The following is an 18078-nucleotide window of genomic DNA, read 5'->3' on the forward strand; positions in this document are numbered from 1 at the left end:
GTCAGCCATCTTCCACACTGCCGCCCATGCTCCTCTTCTGGAAATCTTGTCTCCCTTGGCCTCCATTACTGGGTCCTTTTCTGATTCTTCTCCTACCTTTCTAATCACTTCTTCAGCACGTACTTCAGAGGATCCTCCTCACCGGCCCCTCCAGCTTTCTATGGCGGTTCCACAGAGCTCTGTCCTTTATCTCTGGGTTCTCACATCCACAAACACAAATTCTGCTATCAACTCTATGCTTACCACTCACAAATCTATTTCTCTACTCCAGACTTCTCTTTTCCTGTCCAAACTGAAATCTCAGTCTGTCCCTGACATCTCCTTGTGGATATGCCATCAGCTCAAATTCAAGAAGGCTAAAACAGAACTCCTAATTTTAGCCTCCTCTCCAGCCACCCAAGTCCTCTCCGTTACTTCTTTTCTTAACCACCATTCTGCCTGTAACCTGGGCATCATCTTCAACTTGGACCCCTCTATAGCTCCTCACATTGAGGCTACATCTAAATCTTGCAAATTCTTTCTGAAGAACATCTCTAAGATATGGTCTTTCCTATCCATCAAAACAGCTAAAACTCTCATCAGCTCATGTCTTGATTTTCCCTCTGGGGCACCTGGCACTGGCCACTGTCGGAAGACAGGATACTGGGCTAGATGGACTTTTGGTCTGACCCAATAGGGTCATTCTTATGTTCTTATGATTACTGCAACATCCTTCTCTCTGGCCTTGACAAATGCAATCTTGCCCTGCTCATATCCATTCTGAAGACTGCTGTAAAGATAATTTTCCTAGCCTATCACATTGACCATATCGCCCTTTGAAACCCTTTCTTTGAAACCCTTCGCTGGCTCCCCCTTCTCTACCACATCATACAAAAGCTTCTTGTCTTCACTTTTAAAGCCTTCACACCTATCCTTATCCTTCCTATCATCTTTCATTCTTTATCAAAATGTTGACTCCCTCCTCTGAGCAGCCCATGATGCCAGCCTCCATCACCCACTTGTTAAATTTTCAAACAAGCACATTCGTGCTTTCTCCCAGGCTACCCCTCACACTTGGGAGAAGCTCCCAGTAAAAAACCTCAAAGCCACCTCATTATCCTCCTTCAAATCCCTCCTTTACCATGAGAGCTACAAGAAACTTGACAATGGCTAAGCTGGTGGTGCCACTGAGACCGCAGCCTATTGTGCTGATCAATACGGTTTCATTGTATTCCTGTGACAATCTGGGGAATATCTGTACAATTTATAAATTGTGTGAGATTATAAACTCTTTGTATTTTAGCAAGCTGCAAACTCAATTTTGAATGTGAGGGTTAGTTACCTTCTCTGTTGGCTCTTTACCCCCCACACTGAACTGAAATTTCAAAGGGTAGTGAAACCAGGCTGACAACAGAGGTTCACTAACTTGGGATAGTCCTCTATTCAAATCCAAACATCCTACACAAAACATTGGCTCCCAACCAGGGAGAGGTCACCTAGCAATGAAGTCACCAATAAGGGTCTGGGATCACCTGACGAGGCTGATCCACTCAACCAAAGGACTGAAAGGTTATAAAAGGACCCACAGGGGAAAACTAGGAGAGCCACACAGGAAGTTTGGGCAGGAGGAGGGAAGGGGACAGCCTGGACAAGGTCAGAATAGGCAAGTTGGGGAGAGGAGGGGTGAAGCTCCACGTTTCAGCACACAAATCACACAGTGCAACAGAAGGATGCTGGGTGGCCCCAAAAGACCATGACTCCAGCCCAAAGAATGCTTCAGAATTGTGAGGAAACTGAGGCAGGAAATATCTATAGGGTTTATTATTTTTGTATAGATTGGTGTATTTCTCATGCTATTAAAAAGAGAAAGCAATGGTCATTTAGAATTGTGTGTGAAGTCTGTGTGTGTTCAGTGTTTACACCAATCACATGCCCTCTTGAAGAGATAAATCAGAAGGCACACGCCTTTAGGTGAATTCTGGTAGAGTGTGTGTTTAAGCAACATGGAGAGTCTGAAGGGGTCAGAGCACTGGTAACAGGGACAAGGCAGTTCGACCATCGAAGTATCAGCCCTCAAGACAGGATGCTAGGCAGAGGGTCTGCACCTCGAGTGTGCACCTATAGACAACAACACTGGGAAAGTGCATGGACTCTGTTCAGTGACTGGATCCCATCACAGCAGTCAGGTGAGTGGCCAAGAGGGGCTGATCGACTGGACATGCAACAACACCCCCATCTGTATCCATCTGTTGCTTGTCTCATCTCCACCTCTGACCTCTCATACTTAGATTGAAAGCTCTTGGGGCAGGAAGAGAAATATCTTTTGTTCTGTCTTTACACAGTGCACGAGGTCTGGCTCGTTGACTACGGATCTGCGGCACTATGGTAATACAAATAATAGAATATTGCCAATTCCAGGCATTAATGATCATAAGTCAGGTGCCCCAAAAGCATGAGATTAAAAAATACATTTTGGGATCCTTCTATTTACCTTCTAGGGTAATGATGAGGTCACATTTTAGAAATTTTCTCAAAAACCAAAAGGGCTGGAAACATTTTTTTTCTAAATGAAAAAGTAAGCCAAGATTCTCACATTTCCATGACTCAAGGAGCTGGGACTTTGGGGACGGGGACGACGCAACAGCTTTGTCCAACCCAATGCTTAGGGATATCCTGTCTGATAACACAAGCAGTGTTTAGTTACAGTAAAAGCTAGTATGCCAGAGAGAACTCTGTAGGTTTTGTCTGTCCAGAAGCCTCAGTTTAAAAATGTACATGGGATTTTTTTTTTTTAAAGATAAACGCATGGGTGGTGTGTGGAGGAGGAGAAAAGGAAGCGGAAGAGCAGCTCATAAAAACTATAAGAAAGGTATAAAAGCTTCCTTATACCTGTAACTCTACTCTGAAACCCATACACATTTTTGGGTCAGCTGAGGTTGCTCATGAAACCTTATTGTTGCCCCTTTTTGACCTGAAAAGGTAGTCAAAGTTTGGGGCCCTGGGTGTGTTCCAATTGGGAACAGAAATTGGTGATAGTAAATAAACAAAACTGCATCAAAGAATGTACAAAGTCCTGTGTCTGAACATGGAGGGAATCTAAGAGCAGGAAACAGCTTCTTGTGGTCACAACACCAAGAGCACTCTTTTAGCCTGCACCACAACACAAAAACTGCTTCCCAGGTTTCTTCCAGGGTCAACCATGTTGCTGTCAGCTGCTTGTTCAGGCTCTCTCTCTCTCAGGCTATGTCTACACTACAGACCTTACAGCAGCAGTCTTCTGTGTAGCTGCTCAATGCCAACAGGAGAGCTCTCTTTGGCATAATTACACCACCCCCAACGAGCAGTGGTAACTACATTGGCAGGAGAGTGTCTTCTGCTGACACAGCGCTGTCCACACCGGCACTTTTGTTGGTGAAACTTATGTCGGTTGGGGAGTGGGTTTTTTTCAGACCCGACTGACAAAAGTTTTACTGACAATAGTGCTAGCGTAGACACAGCCTCAGTCTGTTCTTATCTGACCCCCGTTTCTGATCTCTCTTCCACCACCCTCCCTACACCTATACCCAAAACTATCGTCAGTCAAAATCTCCTGGGCAAGTTCACAAACCTCTTTTGTTTTAGGTGGAGCTTATGGTTATGTTACTTGAAGGGTGAGTTCACATCTAACAATTGCCATGGGTTTTAACTCAACCCATTACAAGGTTTCACCCAGCTCATAAACATTATTTTTGGCATTTCCTAATTTGAATGCTTAACAATGCAAACAATATTCACAACAGGTGGGTTTTGTTTTGAAAGAAAAAAAATCCATAATTTTGTTTTCTGGCTTGACACCATTGGGACCATATATCCTCTGCAAGGTACAATGAAAACTGAAACAAGGGATTCCTGTGGAGCCCTTGCTTTATTCAATAGGTGTCTTATGCAACTGAAACATTATGTCAAGTGCATAGTTTATCATGTAAGCCAGTATGCACTGAATGAAGCAGAGCTTCTATGTGCTCTATACTACAAAGAGAATGAGACTGTTCTTTAACTGCATGTCATATTGCTCAGTTAGCCATGTATCCACATACATCCTTCCTTTGCTAAGAAGTAAACTGTGTTTAAAAAAATTGGACCCTGGGTGCAAAGAATGCATGAAATTAAATTTTCAACTCTTCTCATAAATCAAGCAAATCAAAACCAGTTTTCATCTGAACACTCAGCATTTCTGACTAAAGGCTATTTCACTGCCAGCTTTCTAACCCCAGCTGATTCAGTATTAGAGCTGCTAAAAATAAATAAAATCTTTTTTTTTTTTAATGGAAAGTGAATTTTTGTTTTGCTACTACTCACTCAAGTGAACTGTTTTTGCTTAGGAAAGTTAGAGAAGATTAAATTCTGGGTAGTGACCAGACCTGGAAAAGTTCTGCCTGAAAAGTGAAAACTAAGTTGTAGGCACATGACATTAAGTCACCCGTGCCCTTCAAGGAATCTTGGCAAACTTCTCCAACAAAGCAAAACAAAACAACAGTGGACAGAGGGTTCATAGTCACAGGAAGGTGAGTGAAAACTGATGCTTATAAATGAAAGGCTTAGGCAAACTTAACTGTAGCTGTCACTAGCATTCTAACTATATTTACCATGCAATCTGGAGAAAGAATATGAAAACAACTAGGGCCCTTTGGCTGTGCAGCACATACAAAACATTACTAGAGTAGCTTGCCACTAGCATGTTTAGAACATTGTTGCATAAAAATGTGTGTCTGTCTGTACGTCTTCTGAGATGAAAGAAGCTTCTTTGGTAATTTAGTTTTTCAAGGAAGGACATTCCCTCACTGCAACTTTTTTTTTTTTAAACCACATACTTCCATCAAAAACTTTTCTCCTCCTTGTTCAAGTCTACATGTCTACACTTATGAGCGCTACAGCTGCAGCACATGTGGTGAAAATGCTCTCTGCCGACGGGAGAGAGCTCTCCCGCTAGCATAAAAATCCACTCTCGCAAGAGGCAGACACATCGCCAGGAGAAGCTCTCCTACCAGCATAGGGCTGTGCACACTAGCGCTTATGCCAGCGTAATTTATGTTGCTCAAGGGGGTGGTTTATTCACACTCCTGCGTGACAGAAATTATGCCGGCATAAGATGTAATGTAGACAGAGTCTAAATGTTACCATGGATGGGGACTAAGGGAAGAGACACCACCCCTTCTATCTCTAATACCAATAATTTATTAGCATTTATATAGGGACTCATCTTCAAGGTGCTTTTACAAACATTTATTCAAACTTCTTCCTCTCCTTGAGCCAAAGGAGAGCCTCCTGCTCTCCTCTGACCTTACCTCCCCCAGCAGTGAGCCTGTAAGCCAATGGTCCCCAAACTTTTCATGGTCATGCCCTCCCATACCCAATCTACAGCCCTCTGGAAGTCATGGCTGCAGCTCCAGGGGTGTGTGTGTGGACATGGCCAAGGGGGCTGGGGATGGGCCGAGAGCAGATCCACAACTCGGAATCGGGGCCAAAGTAGAGATGGGAGCGTAGCAGCAAAGGGTGGTGCTCCCTCCCCGCCGCCCTGTGGGGCTGGCCCGAGCCCTGCCGTGCCCCCCCCAACGTTCCTCCACACCCCCATGGGGAGGTGTGCCCCAGTTTGGAGACCACTGCTAAGCAAAAAGCAACTTCCTGCCCCCATGTGCATCCTGCTCCACTCCCAGCTGTTCACTCTCCATTAAGCTGCCCACTCCCTTCTAGGAGTTTCCCAGCCAGAGAAAAGGACAAACTTCTGATATACAAAGGACAGAGGGCTCAAATCCAGAGGAAGGTGAGGACTGACTTTGTCTCTGGAGCTCTGGTCTATCTCCACCTTCCCCTAGCCACAAATCCGCCCCCAGTCTGCCACTCTAACCCATACTACTCATTAAAGTGTGGGTAATTTTTAAAGATCAGGCCCTAAATGTTAGTCCTGGAGTGGTATTTGTAGCAATTTGGCTCTAAAACAGCTGTATCCTGCATTAGAGGCCACACTAAAGTACTTTCCTCATTAAAAAAACCCTGAAACTTCAAATCAAAGAGAATTCTCTTCTACAGTCTGAAACAATTTTTCTGCCTATTTAAGGAGCAGAACAAATGAGCTCAGTGATGCTACCTTGTGGCTTACTTCTCTTGTTGATCATTAATAAATGCTAGAAATTGAAAATGAAAATCGTATTGGTTTGCAGAGTCAACTGACCTTAACAAATCTGGTTTATGGCAGAGATGGAAACACTTATCAGAGATTGGATTACATCCACAATTCTAATATGCACTTATACTATATTAAGTACAAGTGATCTGTTTTACAGACTCTTGCCAGGTTCTATTAAAAGAATAATTTTATTATAAGGCACATAGTAATTCATGTTACTTCACATCTTTATAAAATCCTAGAGATTATGGAGATTTTCTTGTTAAATAGGAACAAAATATTAAAACAATATCCGATCAAACTTTATAGACTAACCAAATAATATGTATGTTGCATATTGGTCTAGCTACACTCAACTTCCTGTAACTTCAATAGGATTCCAACCATATGTACATTTTAATACTTTTTAGAATTGTAATAATTCTGAAAATCTCAGAAAGAGAATACAACTATAAAACAATCCTAGCACAACATTAAGTAGACTTTAAACTACTGTACACATTGATCAATTCTGCATTAGGAATCAGAGCTAGGTTTCATGATGGGCAGCTAAATGTACAGCAGTGGTAAAATAAGATCTTATACAATATATAAGATATGGGAGGTGAAGATGCAGAAAATGTCATATGAAATGACATTAGATCCTCACCTTGTATTACATTTAGTTGGCCAACTTATCTCAAACAAGACATAGCAGAAATAGAAAAGAGCCAATGGGAATGGAATGAGGAGACATCAAGGTTGGAGATTTTTATATGAAACAAGATTAAAATGATTAGGACTAAAGTTTGGAAAAGTAAGGAAATATGTTGTCTGCCAGTTGGGCTCCTATTTATCATGTACCAGAAGAAGAGGGCATTATGAAAACAGAAAGGCAAAAAAGCACCCAGAGTATTTAAAAAAAAAAAACCCAAACACAACCAAACTTGTAACTAATGAGCCACATGCCATTTGTATTAGCCAGTTTTGGATAAACAAAATACCACAACAGACTATATATTCCAGCAATTTCTGTGAGTTAGCGTCACCTTATTTTCATCATCTGATACATTGCTTACCTCATAATTGTCTTTCCCCAAAGAACTGTGAATTATCCAGTTTTTTTATTATGTTTGAGCTTTTAAGATCTGAAAATGTTAAATGTGCTTTCATCTTCTCCCATACTAGCTAAGAAGATATTTTACTCCAGGTTTGCAAGATGTTGTCTACAGAGCGTGAAAGACTTAAGTAAGCCTCGCCCATGGGCCATTTCTCCTCATACTTACTGATCAGAAGTTAGATCTAAAGTCATCAATCAGCAAAGTTCCAAAATCATCTGTTAGGAAATCTGTTCAAATCTGAATGTATTACTTAGGGCTTGTCAACACTTAAAACTTGTAAATCCTGTAACACTGTAATGCTTAGTGAAGACGCTACCTAGGCTGACTGGAGAACTTCTCCCATCGGCAGCAGTAGCTATGTTGACAGGAAAAGCCCTTCTGTCGACACAGCACTATAGGGTTAGGTTTGTATAACTACGTTGGTCGGGGTGTGGATTTTCCATACCCGAGTGACGTAGCAACAGCAACATACGTTGGTAGTGTAGACGAAGCCTAAGACTTCTATTTCACTAATTTATAAAGTTTTGGAAGGGGATTAAAACAGCTGCACAGTATACGGAAGCCCTTTATGATGCTATTTAAAGAAAAGTTTCCAGAAAACTACTCTATTTCCTTCAGGGATTCAGAAAATTAAAACGACACTACCATACCAGGTCAAATGTATTCCTGATATAACCAGGGATAAATCCAATGAAGTAAATGGATGTGTACTTGGGTTAACTAGGGCTGAATTTGGACATACTTGCCACCCACAAGTAGTATATGCTTTTTCTGTTGAACTATCAGAGACCTTCTCGCTGACTGGACTTATCCAGAACTTCAAAGTGCTACAAAACCAATGACACTAATGTGTGTAAAAAACCTTTCCCCTAACTCAAAGTTTCTGATAGAAGAATGCTTCAGCCTTATGTGGAAGACCAGATTAAAGTAGTATCCGTCTGCCTACAACTTGCAGTCTGAAATTCAATACTACTCAAGAGACTCAACCCACTCCAGGCAAGTGCCTCTTGCTTTTGCTCTATATATCCAGCATTCTAAACATTTTAAAGTTTCAGATGATTTTTGTACTCAGACACCGTTATAGGTGAAGGGCTTTCTGGCCCTTTAGGATCCAGTTCAAAGGGAGGGACATTAAATACAGAACTCCTTCAAAGGGGAGAATTTTATTTCAAGATGAATCCACTTTCTCCAAAGGAGAATTACATTACCCCTTGGGCCCTTCTTTGGAATGATTCAGTCCCTTACAGTGTATTTATTACTACCCCACTGCAGCATAATCTCTTAAAATACAAGTATCCAACTGCACACCAAAAATGGTTATCAAAGGTTTGTGTGAAAATCATTACAAGGGAGAATTCCCCCCAGGTCCCCACAAAAAATCAGTCTTCAGTTGTTTAAAATACAAGAAGTGATTAATGCACTTCATGGACTCTTCATTACCAAGACTCATTTCAGACTGATACATGCAGTGCATTAAAAAAGTAAATGGATTTAAAAGCCATTTCTAAATATTATACAAGTAAATTAGTGTTTAAGAAAAAATTAAATTCCATCAAGAAGCTGCATGATACTGGTCACAAAATATTCTTTAAAAATCCTTTATGGATCAAGGTAACAGACAAAATTTAGAATTAATTTGCTACTGTATGTACAGTGCCTAACAAAGGAATCTATAAAAGTAATACAAAGCTCCTCACCAAGACCCCAGCATATTCAAGTCTTATGTAGTTAGTGGATAAAGAACTCACTGTTGGAAAAGCCCACAACAGATGTGATTTCAATCAGAGTCCTGTGACATGAAGCCCTACATTTATAAGGAGCACCTTCCAATTCCAATAATTGATCAACGGTCAGCCCTCATGTGGTGTTAAGAAGCAGGGGTGTTGGGAGTCATGTAAACTTCCCTGTGTCAGTGTTCAGCTCCACAAATATCCGCAAAGATGCCCACAAATGGAATGTGTGCCTGAGCAGCAGAAACTGGATTTTGGTCCCTGCCCTATGACCAGCTGTGGTCGGGAATTTGAAGAACTCAGTTCCCTAGTTTTTTCCTCATGGGAAGCATGAAAACAGATTTATACAATCAATTTCAAATTCAGAAAAAAAGAGCTTAAAAACTACAGTTAGTTTCGTGATGCAGTAGGGGCATTTAGTATATTTCTATTGAAAACGAAAACTTTGAAAAAGTTATCTTTAGTGTAAAGCAAATTTTACACAACAATGGTACAAATAGGACAATACAACGTAATCTCATTTTATAGCAGACGATCAACATTATTACATTTTTCATGTTTTATACTTAAGAGCTGTATTAATTCTCGTGCTGGTACACAGTATCTTCTGCCCCCACACTTGCTGTTGGCAAGTGAACAGTTCCCAGTGCCAAAGCATTAAGTTCAGACACCTGACAACATAAATCTGACTATATGGGAACTAGAAACCTCAAAAACTAGGTGGTCTTTAATCCAAAAAGCTCTGACAAGCTAACCAGAGCATTCTACATGCTGCTATTTCCAAAGCTTAAAGCTAAGGCTTTCTTCACCCAGAACATCTTATACACCAGCCATAACTACAGCACCTTAAGACAGATTCAATTACCAGGGAATTCACTTTCTAACTCCAAAGGCCATGTCTACACTAGCGAGCTTACAGCGGCACAGCTGTACCGATGCAACTGCGCCACTGTAAGATCGCTCATGTAGCCACTCTATGCCAACGGGAGAGAGCTCTCTCGTCAACATAATAAAGCCACCTCCACGAGCGGCGGTAGCTATGTTGGTGGGAGAAGCTCTCCTGCCAACATAGCACTGCCCACACCAGCATGTCTGTCATTGTAACTTATGTAATTCAGGGGTGTGTTTTATATAAATTTAAATAAATTATACCAACAAAAGTGGTAGCGTAGACAAGCCCTAAGATAGCTAGCCAAGGCTTCAAGACTATGAGCAGGAAGGAATCCATCCTGTTTCCCCCACCTATTCTCCAAAAATATATACACCAATATCTTTTGGTTCTACAGCTCCTTTTCCTGATCTGAGTTTTGTATTTTCACTATTGCCATTATTTACAATACACTGAGAGATAACTAACATCAATTACTTATCACAAGTTTGTATGTTGCTGAAGTTGTGTACCTCCTGTAGAAAGCAGAGAATGGCAGCAAGGAGTCACAACAAGTACCCTTTACTGGCTCTGCAATCTAAGGGTCTATGGAGATTTATGAATGGCCCCCAAAAGTTTCATATAACTTTCACACCCCTTCCTCCCCAGCAAATTAATTGCAATAAGATAACAAACCATCTATTTTTTTAGCTTCTTTTAATATAATTTAACAGCTGGAAAGGAGGAGTTAGCATCATGTGACCAGTCAGCTCTGCCAATAAGTGCTCCATGGACCACAATTTGAGAACTATTTTAATGTTGTTAAGCAACAGCATTTAAAAACAATTTATTTCTGAAACCACATGATACTGGATTGACTCCAAGTTGCCGGCTAGTACAAAAAGGTCTTTCTTGTCCATGGGGGTAATAGGCAAATTCCTCTATGATTTTCATTACCAATGAAAGAGGCATCAGAAATCAAGTAAAAGTTTGGTTTGCTGGATATGTGCTTGTCTTTAACATTTCGAACAGGAAAATTATTCAGAAAGATTATTATTTAAATGTGGGGCAGAAAGTAAAAGGGGTCAAAAGTCAAAGGAAAATCCATGTGACCCAAATATGTTGTTTTCATATTACTTCTGTTGCCCCATAGTTGGTTGCTTCCAAAGATATCATTTGCTAACATTTATTCATCAAATTTCAAAAATACTTTAAAATAAACTCAATAATTGTATATCTAATAAATAAAACTTTGTTTTTAAAATAATTTCACTTAAATTCTGAAACACTAAAAAAAAAAAAACAATAAACAAAAAAATCAGTCAACTGCATGGTTACTAAAATATCTCCTACAAAAAGCAGGAAAGCAGCAGACCTGGAAGCTGCTGCAGAATGCAACTACAGATTAAATCACTGGAATAGAGATTTCCACTATGATCTCATGTTGGCCAGCACTGATCAGGAGCTGTCATTAGAGCCCTGGTTCCATGCAGGACCACTAGAGAGTTACCTCCTATGGCGACAATAGAAAGAGTCATTTCCACAAGAAATTACTTTCTATAAAGCTTTTAAAGTCTATGATCTGAACAGCCCTACCTGTGGGACCCTTTGCACTGCCTGACTCCATTTCCTACAGAGGAAGGTCTATAATTGCTAAGACACAGGGAAGGTAAGCATCTCTGACACCTGAATCAATATCACTAAGTTCTGACTTCAAAACTCATTATATGGCTCGGGACTGTGAGGTTTCTCTATGCCATTGATGTTTTCCTGTGCCAGTTCCTTCTCTTCTGATCTCCTGCTTGGCTGAATCTAAAAGAAAAGGAACATGTTTTTAGAAGTTTACATTTGACACACATTTAGGAACAGTGTTACTCTAACAGTTAATATACAATTAAATGAATTAGATATCCCACACAGACTTGCTCAGAACTGAGACAAGAAATACAAATCGATTCCATTTGGTGATGAATGTTTCATTGAGGTAACTATTTGAAAGTATAGGGAACATTTTAAACTTGCACACTAAGGCTCTGACTATATAACATGAAAAAAGCAAAGGCATGCCAAACAACATTCTTGCTTGAATTTGCCAGACCTATACAGTATGTTGTGCCCACACACAACTGAGAGTCACACTGCAAAAGCATATTGTATTGGTTGGTTGCAACCCACGGGAAATCTTTAGCTCACATCCAGCTGATGTTCCTGCAGTCTGCAATGTTTTCTCCCTGATATGGGCAGGAAGCCACAAATGTTGCAGATTCCCCAATTCAGGCAGTCCTCTTCACTAGAGCCCTGCGCGGATACAGAATCAGTATCCGCATCTGATCCACAAACATGGTACATGGATATAAAGCAGATATCTTCAGATTTGCAGGGCTCTACTCTTCACTCCATCCCACAATGTAGTACTTTGAGTTTGAAAACCTCCCAAAAGCCCCTGCTCCCAAGAATAGTGCTGACACTGATGTTTCAAGCATCCCAGACTACACAGCGCCAGCTGCAAGACAGATTATGTATGGATATGTCAAAATGATTCTGGCAAAGACGCTGGTTTAGGGACAAGCAAGAAACAGCCATTTCATGTAGTCTATGCACTTGCAACGTTTTCCTCAGATAGATAACCTGCTGTTTATGTTTCAGTGTACCTGTATTTCTACAGTCTGTGAGGATGGGCCACCTCCTCGTAGATGAACAAAAGAAAGGTCAGAGGTACAATGAACGCCTGGAGATGCAACTAAAAAGACCAGTCACCTGGAAAGCATTGCTGTAGAAATGTCCTATAGGAGTACCTAAGGGGAGCTCAGTGATGAACAGGCAGTCAGAAACCAGGTAGCTCTTAGAAAATTAGGTTAAATTCCCATCTTTCTGTGGGCCAGGCATCTAGGTGACAGTAGGCCTGTGGTTTCATGAACTGGAGCCTATGTGTGTGAACCAGTTGTGCCTTATTTCGCTATGACATTCAGATATAATGAATACTCAGATTCCTTCTGGGCATTAGTACCTTTCTTTGCTTGAGGTTTACCACTACATTTCCCTCTTACATCTCACACAATGCACAATTAACCTGTGGAACTCATTGTCATGAGGATGTTGTGATGGCCAAAAGTATAACTGGGCTCAAAAAAAGAACTAGGTAAGTTCATGGAGGACAGGTCCATCAATGGTATTAACCAAGATGGTAGAGGATGTAACCCCATACTCAGGGCAATCCTAAACATCTGATTGCCAGAAACCAGGAAGGGAAGACGGGTGGATCTCTCCAAAATTGCCCTGTTCTGTACACTCCCCCTGAAGCTCTGTCGGAGACAGGACACTGAGCTAGATCAATGGTTCTCAAACTTTTGTACTGGTGATCCCTTTCACACAGAAAGCCTCTGAGTGTGACCCCCCCTTATAAATGAAAAACACTTTTTTATTTATTTAACAACATTATAAATGCTGGAGGTGAAGCAGAGTTCGGGGTAGAGGCTGACAGCTCGCGACCCCCCCATGTAAGAACCTTGCGACCCCCTGAGGGGTCCCGACCCCCAGTTTGAGAACTCCTAGCTAGCTAGACCATTGGTCTGATCCAATATGGCAGTTCATATGTTTTCACAAACATCCAGCTGCACATACTAGGAAAGGCACACAAGACACCTTCAGCATTATCCAAAACTCCAGAACATTTTACCTGGAAGGGCTGGCTCATACCAGCTATAGACTGCATATTATGGCTATAATAACAAAGGAGAAACTCTCCTCCTGCATGGGGGATCTCATCAGCACTGATGTAAACCTGTCAACATGAAAGAAGGAAGACAACCATCAGCAATTCCACCGACAAAGCAATTAATAAAAAGCAGCCTTTACCATCCACTAGAACTAGATCATAAAAGACAATACTGAGCCTTTACAACAGATCCACTGTATACATGTAAATCAGGGAGGGAGAAAAGGCAGTTCTTAACACTTCATTCAGGGGCTAGAGCTTTATCTCTTCCAGGAAAGTGCAAAAATGCTCAGTCTTACTATGCTGCAGGTTTCTGCAGGCTTCTCTCTGCTCATGATATGCCAGAGAGATAAAGTCATGGGCTGCCACTCATTACCTCACAATCTGTATTTTGGCTCAACTTTTTGTACGTTGACATTAATCTCCCTCTCAGTAACACAAGGTGGGTGAGGTAATATCTTCTCTTGGACCAACTTCTGTTGGTGAGAGAGACCAGCTTTCAAGCCACACAGAGCTCTTCTTCAGTACTCCAAGCATCACAGCTAAATGCAAGGTGGACCAGAATGTTTAGCCTAAGTAGTTAGCACATATTCTAAGGGACCATTCAAGGTAGAGTGGCCTGTTAACAACTTTTGTCCTACAACTGCAGAGGAGGGGGGTAGTGGGTTACAGATTGTTGTAATAAACCATAAATCCAGGGTCTCTGTTCAGTCCATGATTTTTAGCCCTGGTCTACACTGGGGGGGGTGGGGGGGGAGAGAACGTGGTGTCTTCACTGCAGTGAGTCGACTGCTGCTGTTCCCCCATCGACTCTGCCTGCGCCTCTCATGGCGCTGGAGTACAAGAGTCAATGGAGAGCGCTCGGGGGTCGATTTATTGCTTCTAGACTAGACGCAATAAATCGATCCCCGCTGGATCGATCGCTGCCTGCTGATCCAGCGGGCAGTGAAGACATACCCTTAGTGTCTAGCAAAGTTATAACTTTAAGCTCCCAGGCTCATCTTTTGAAAGTGTTGCGCTGGTTTCTTCTGAGGATGAGGACTGATAGGTTATAGAGCGATCACTTTGTGAAAAGTGTTCACCCACAGAATAGGATGTTTTTGCCTTTTATCATTTTCCTCTGAGAGTTCATTCAAAAAGCATAGAGATTGTCTGGTTTCACACACGTCGTTGTTGATGAGGTATGCCACATGTTATGACAGGTATTTTTAGGATCCATGGGTCTTGAAAGGTGTGGTTTGCATTGGTTGTTCCGGCAGGGTATGGTGAGGCTTGGAGTTGGTGTGACCTGATCTGTGGGGAGTTTGCTTCCGATTATGAGCTTGAAGAGGCTGGCAGACTGTCTGAAGGCCTAAAGCGTGGGTGAACACTTTTCACAAAGCAATCGAGACCTATCAGTCTTCATCCTCAAGGAAATCTGCATAATACTTTCAAAAGATGAGCCTGGGAGCTTACTCTGCTAGACACTAAAAATCATGGACTGAACAGAGACCCTGGGTATATGGTTTATTATTACAACAATCTGTAACCCACTAACCCCCTGCTTTTGTCCTACAATTGCAGAGGTGTTAACAGGCCACTCTACCTTGAATGTCCCCTTAGAATATATGCTAACTACTTGTGCTAAACAATCTGTTCTGCCTTGCATTTAGCTGCAACACTTGGAGACCTTTCCCAGACCTGAAGAATAGCTGTGTGTGGCTTCAAAGTTTGTCTCTCTCACCAGCAGAAGTTGTTCTAATCAAAGATATTAACTTACCCACCTTGTCTCTCTAATATCTCTCAGTTGGAGTGGTGAAGATGGGCTACAAAGACCTACTCCATTACCAGCTAGCATTCCTTCAGTTGAAGAAAGATTACTCTTACACAGAGCCTTGAAAATGAGCACGGGGGAAAAACAACAGAGGCAGGAGCCCTTGAACCCAACAATATTAGAAGCCCACACTAAAATAAATGGTAATTCCCTCACTTGAGTAACATCTTCACTGGACCAAATTTCATCATCTTTTACCCAGGCATAGGTCACATAGTCATTCACATGCCTGAATGCCACCTGCAGGGGAAGACAGAAGCCATCAGCTCTCTAAAAAGTAAAGCAAGACAAACTGGACATGGAAAACCTGAGAGTAAGATATCTGCTCTTTTTAGTATATATTACTATAATTCTAACTAAAAACATTCATTTTAAAAATTAAACTATTTTCAACACATGCGCTGAGCATTAGTCAGCAATTTATCATGTGTGAGCGAGAGATTTCTGTACCCTAATCTCTCTACCTTCTTCCGTCCATTTCTGTTCTCCCTTGCTACATTATACCAGCAGGCAGGGGCACTTTGGGGAAGGGATCATTCTTCACTATGTCTCATACCTAGAACATTTTGCATAAATAATAATTTATCACACTTTACAAAATATTATTTCTAGGGATGTTAAAAATCGTTATTTTTCTGTCCACCTAGGCATTGTACCAAATAACTAATAATTCAAGAGTTGGTTCCAGGCATATTGAAGCTATCAGCGACCAGTGACACTAGAGAATAACTTGCATATTAGGTCTCTAATTAAGGGAAGCATGCAATGCCAAATGAACTACTTCCCCATAGCCAACCCCCCATCTGCATTATTGCAAAGGCATTTTCATTCTGCAGAGAGGCATGATGTTCTGGTAATGTCACCTGGTAGAGCCCAATCCAGTCCCAGGTACTGCTTGGAAATTCAGATACCGTGGAATAGCTGATTAGAACATCCTGTGCAGCATTCCACTCACCCTCAGGATTCAGAGTGACCAATGGAGTGGAAAAAAGGGACTTTATCTAGACAAAAAGGAAGACTGTTTTAAATAATGCATCTCTTTATATCCATCAGTTAGGCCTGGTCTACACTGAAAAATGATATTTACCTAGTTACGTTCCTTAAGGGTGTGAAAAATTAGTTAGGTCGACCGACCCCTCAGCTAGGTCGACAGCAGAATTCTTCTGACGACTTAGTTACCACCTCTTGGAGAGGTGGATTAATTACAGAAATGGAAAAAAAGCCTTCCAACCGTGTACGAAGTGTCTACGTTGGCACAGCTGTGCCACTGTAGCATCTGTAGTGCAGACCAGGGGTTCTCAACCTTTTTCTTTCTGAGGCCCCTCCAACATGCTATAAAAACTCCAGGCCCAGGGAACAGAGGGGAAGGTGGGTGGGCTCTGGCATATTTTGACTTCTACTGGGGGGGTGGGGGGAGGAGGGCCTGGTGGGGCTCGAGCCAGCTCTGCACCGTGGGGCCAGAGGAGGGAGCCCCACCTCCACTCCCAACTCACCTCAGTGGGCCATGTCTGGGTTGGGGAGGCGCAACCAAATATTATAACTCAAAGGTGGGGGGAGGGGATCAGCATAAAAAGTTTGAAAACTGCTCAGGGTGCAGGCAGGGGGTAGCTAGGAGCTGTGTGCAGTGAGGGGGTAGCTCAAGGAGCAGGGAGAGGGATAGCTAGAGGCTGTGTGAAGGCAGGGGGGTGGCTCGGTGCCAGGAGAGGGGTAGCTAGAGGTTGTGTGCCAGGAGGGCCCCCCCTGCAGTCACTGCTCCCCAAAGGCTCTCCAGGCCCCAGAGCTAGATCCCTCCTCTCAGGCAGCTCTTACCGGCTGCGCAAGCAGTCAAAGAGGGCTGGAAGCTGAGGAGCAGCCACAGCCCTGGGCAGCAGCAGCAGGAGATGGGGGAGCACCATGGCTGCCTGCTCCATGGCACCAGCCAGAACAGCAGCTGCCTCACACTGCCTGGCTTCAGCTTCCCACCTGCAACCTGGCCAGGGGGCGGGGCCTTGAGGGGTGCTGAGCTTCCCCCGGGACTGTCCCACTCTGGTTAAGGCACTGCAGTTTTGGAAGGGGGGGGGCAATGTCCGCTCATGCCCACACCAACTCCTCCCATGGGACCCCCTGAAACTGGCTCGCAGCCCCCCAGTTGAGAACTGCTGGTGTAGACTAGCCCCCAATATTTTACCTTTAGTTCTCAGCAACTTCTGTTGTGGGCCCTTAGTTGCATAAGGAGAAGGGGAACATTTGATGGGGTAACCAGATGGATTGGGGGTGGGGGGAGAGATAGTAGACATCATATAGCTGGACTTCAGTAAGGTTTCTGATAGTCTCACATGACATTCTCATAAGCAAACTACGCAAATATGGTCTAAATAAAGTTACTATAAGGTGGGTTCACAACTAAATGAAAAACTGTTCTCAAAGAGTAATCGTCAATTGTTTGCTGTCAAATGGGAAGGACATACACCTCTACCCTGATATAATGCTGTCCTTGGGAGCCAAAAAATCTTACCGCGTTATAGGTGAAACCGCGTTATATCGAACTTGCTTTGATCTGCCGGAGTGCGCAGCCCCACCCCCAGGAGCACTGCTTTACCACGTTATATTTGAATTCGTGTTATATTGGGTCGCGTTATATCAGGGTAGAGGTGTATCAAGTGGGGTCCCGCAGAGATTTATCCTGGGTCCAACACCGTTCAGTATTTTAATTTACAATGTAGATGATGGA

General features: G+C 42.5%; 1 protein-coding gene across 1 annotated transcript in view; it reads right to left on the reverse strand.

The window, feature by feature from the left end:
- Positions 1 to 9313: 9313 nt before the first annotated feature.
- INPP5K (inositol polyphosphate-5-phosphatase K) overlaps positions 9314 to 18078 on the reverse strand; it is a 30381-nt gene continuing 21616 nt past the window's right edge. The window contains exons 9-12 of the mRNA XM_065418116.1: positions 16232 to 16369; positions 15525 to 15608; positions 13517 to 13621; positions 9314 to 11652 (exon numbers count right to left, since the gene is read on the reverse strand). Coding sequence (XP_065274188.1) covers positions 11554 to 11652; positions 13517 to 13621; positions 15525 to 15608; positions 16232 to 16369 — 426 coding nt within the window. The 3' untranslated portion in view covers positions 9314 to 11553. The remainder of the gene's footprint in view (positions 11653 to 13516; positions 13622 to 15524; positions 15609 to 16231; positions 16370 to 18078) is intronic.

This window comes from Emys orbicularis, chromosome 17 (genome assembly GCF_028017835.1).
Source record: "Emys orbicularis isolate rEmyOrb1 chromosome 17, rEmyOrb1.hap1, whole genome shotgun sequence".
NCBI classification, from domain to species: domain Eukaryota; kingdom Metazoa; phylum Chordata; order Testudines; family Emydidae; genus Emys; species Emys orbicularis.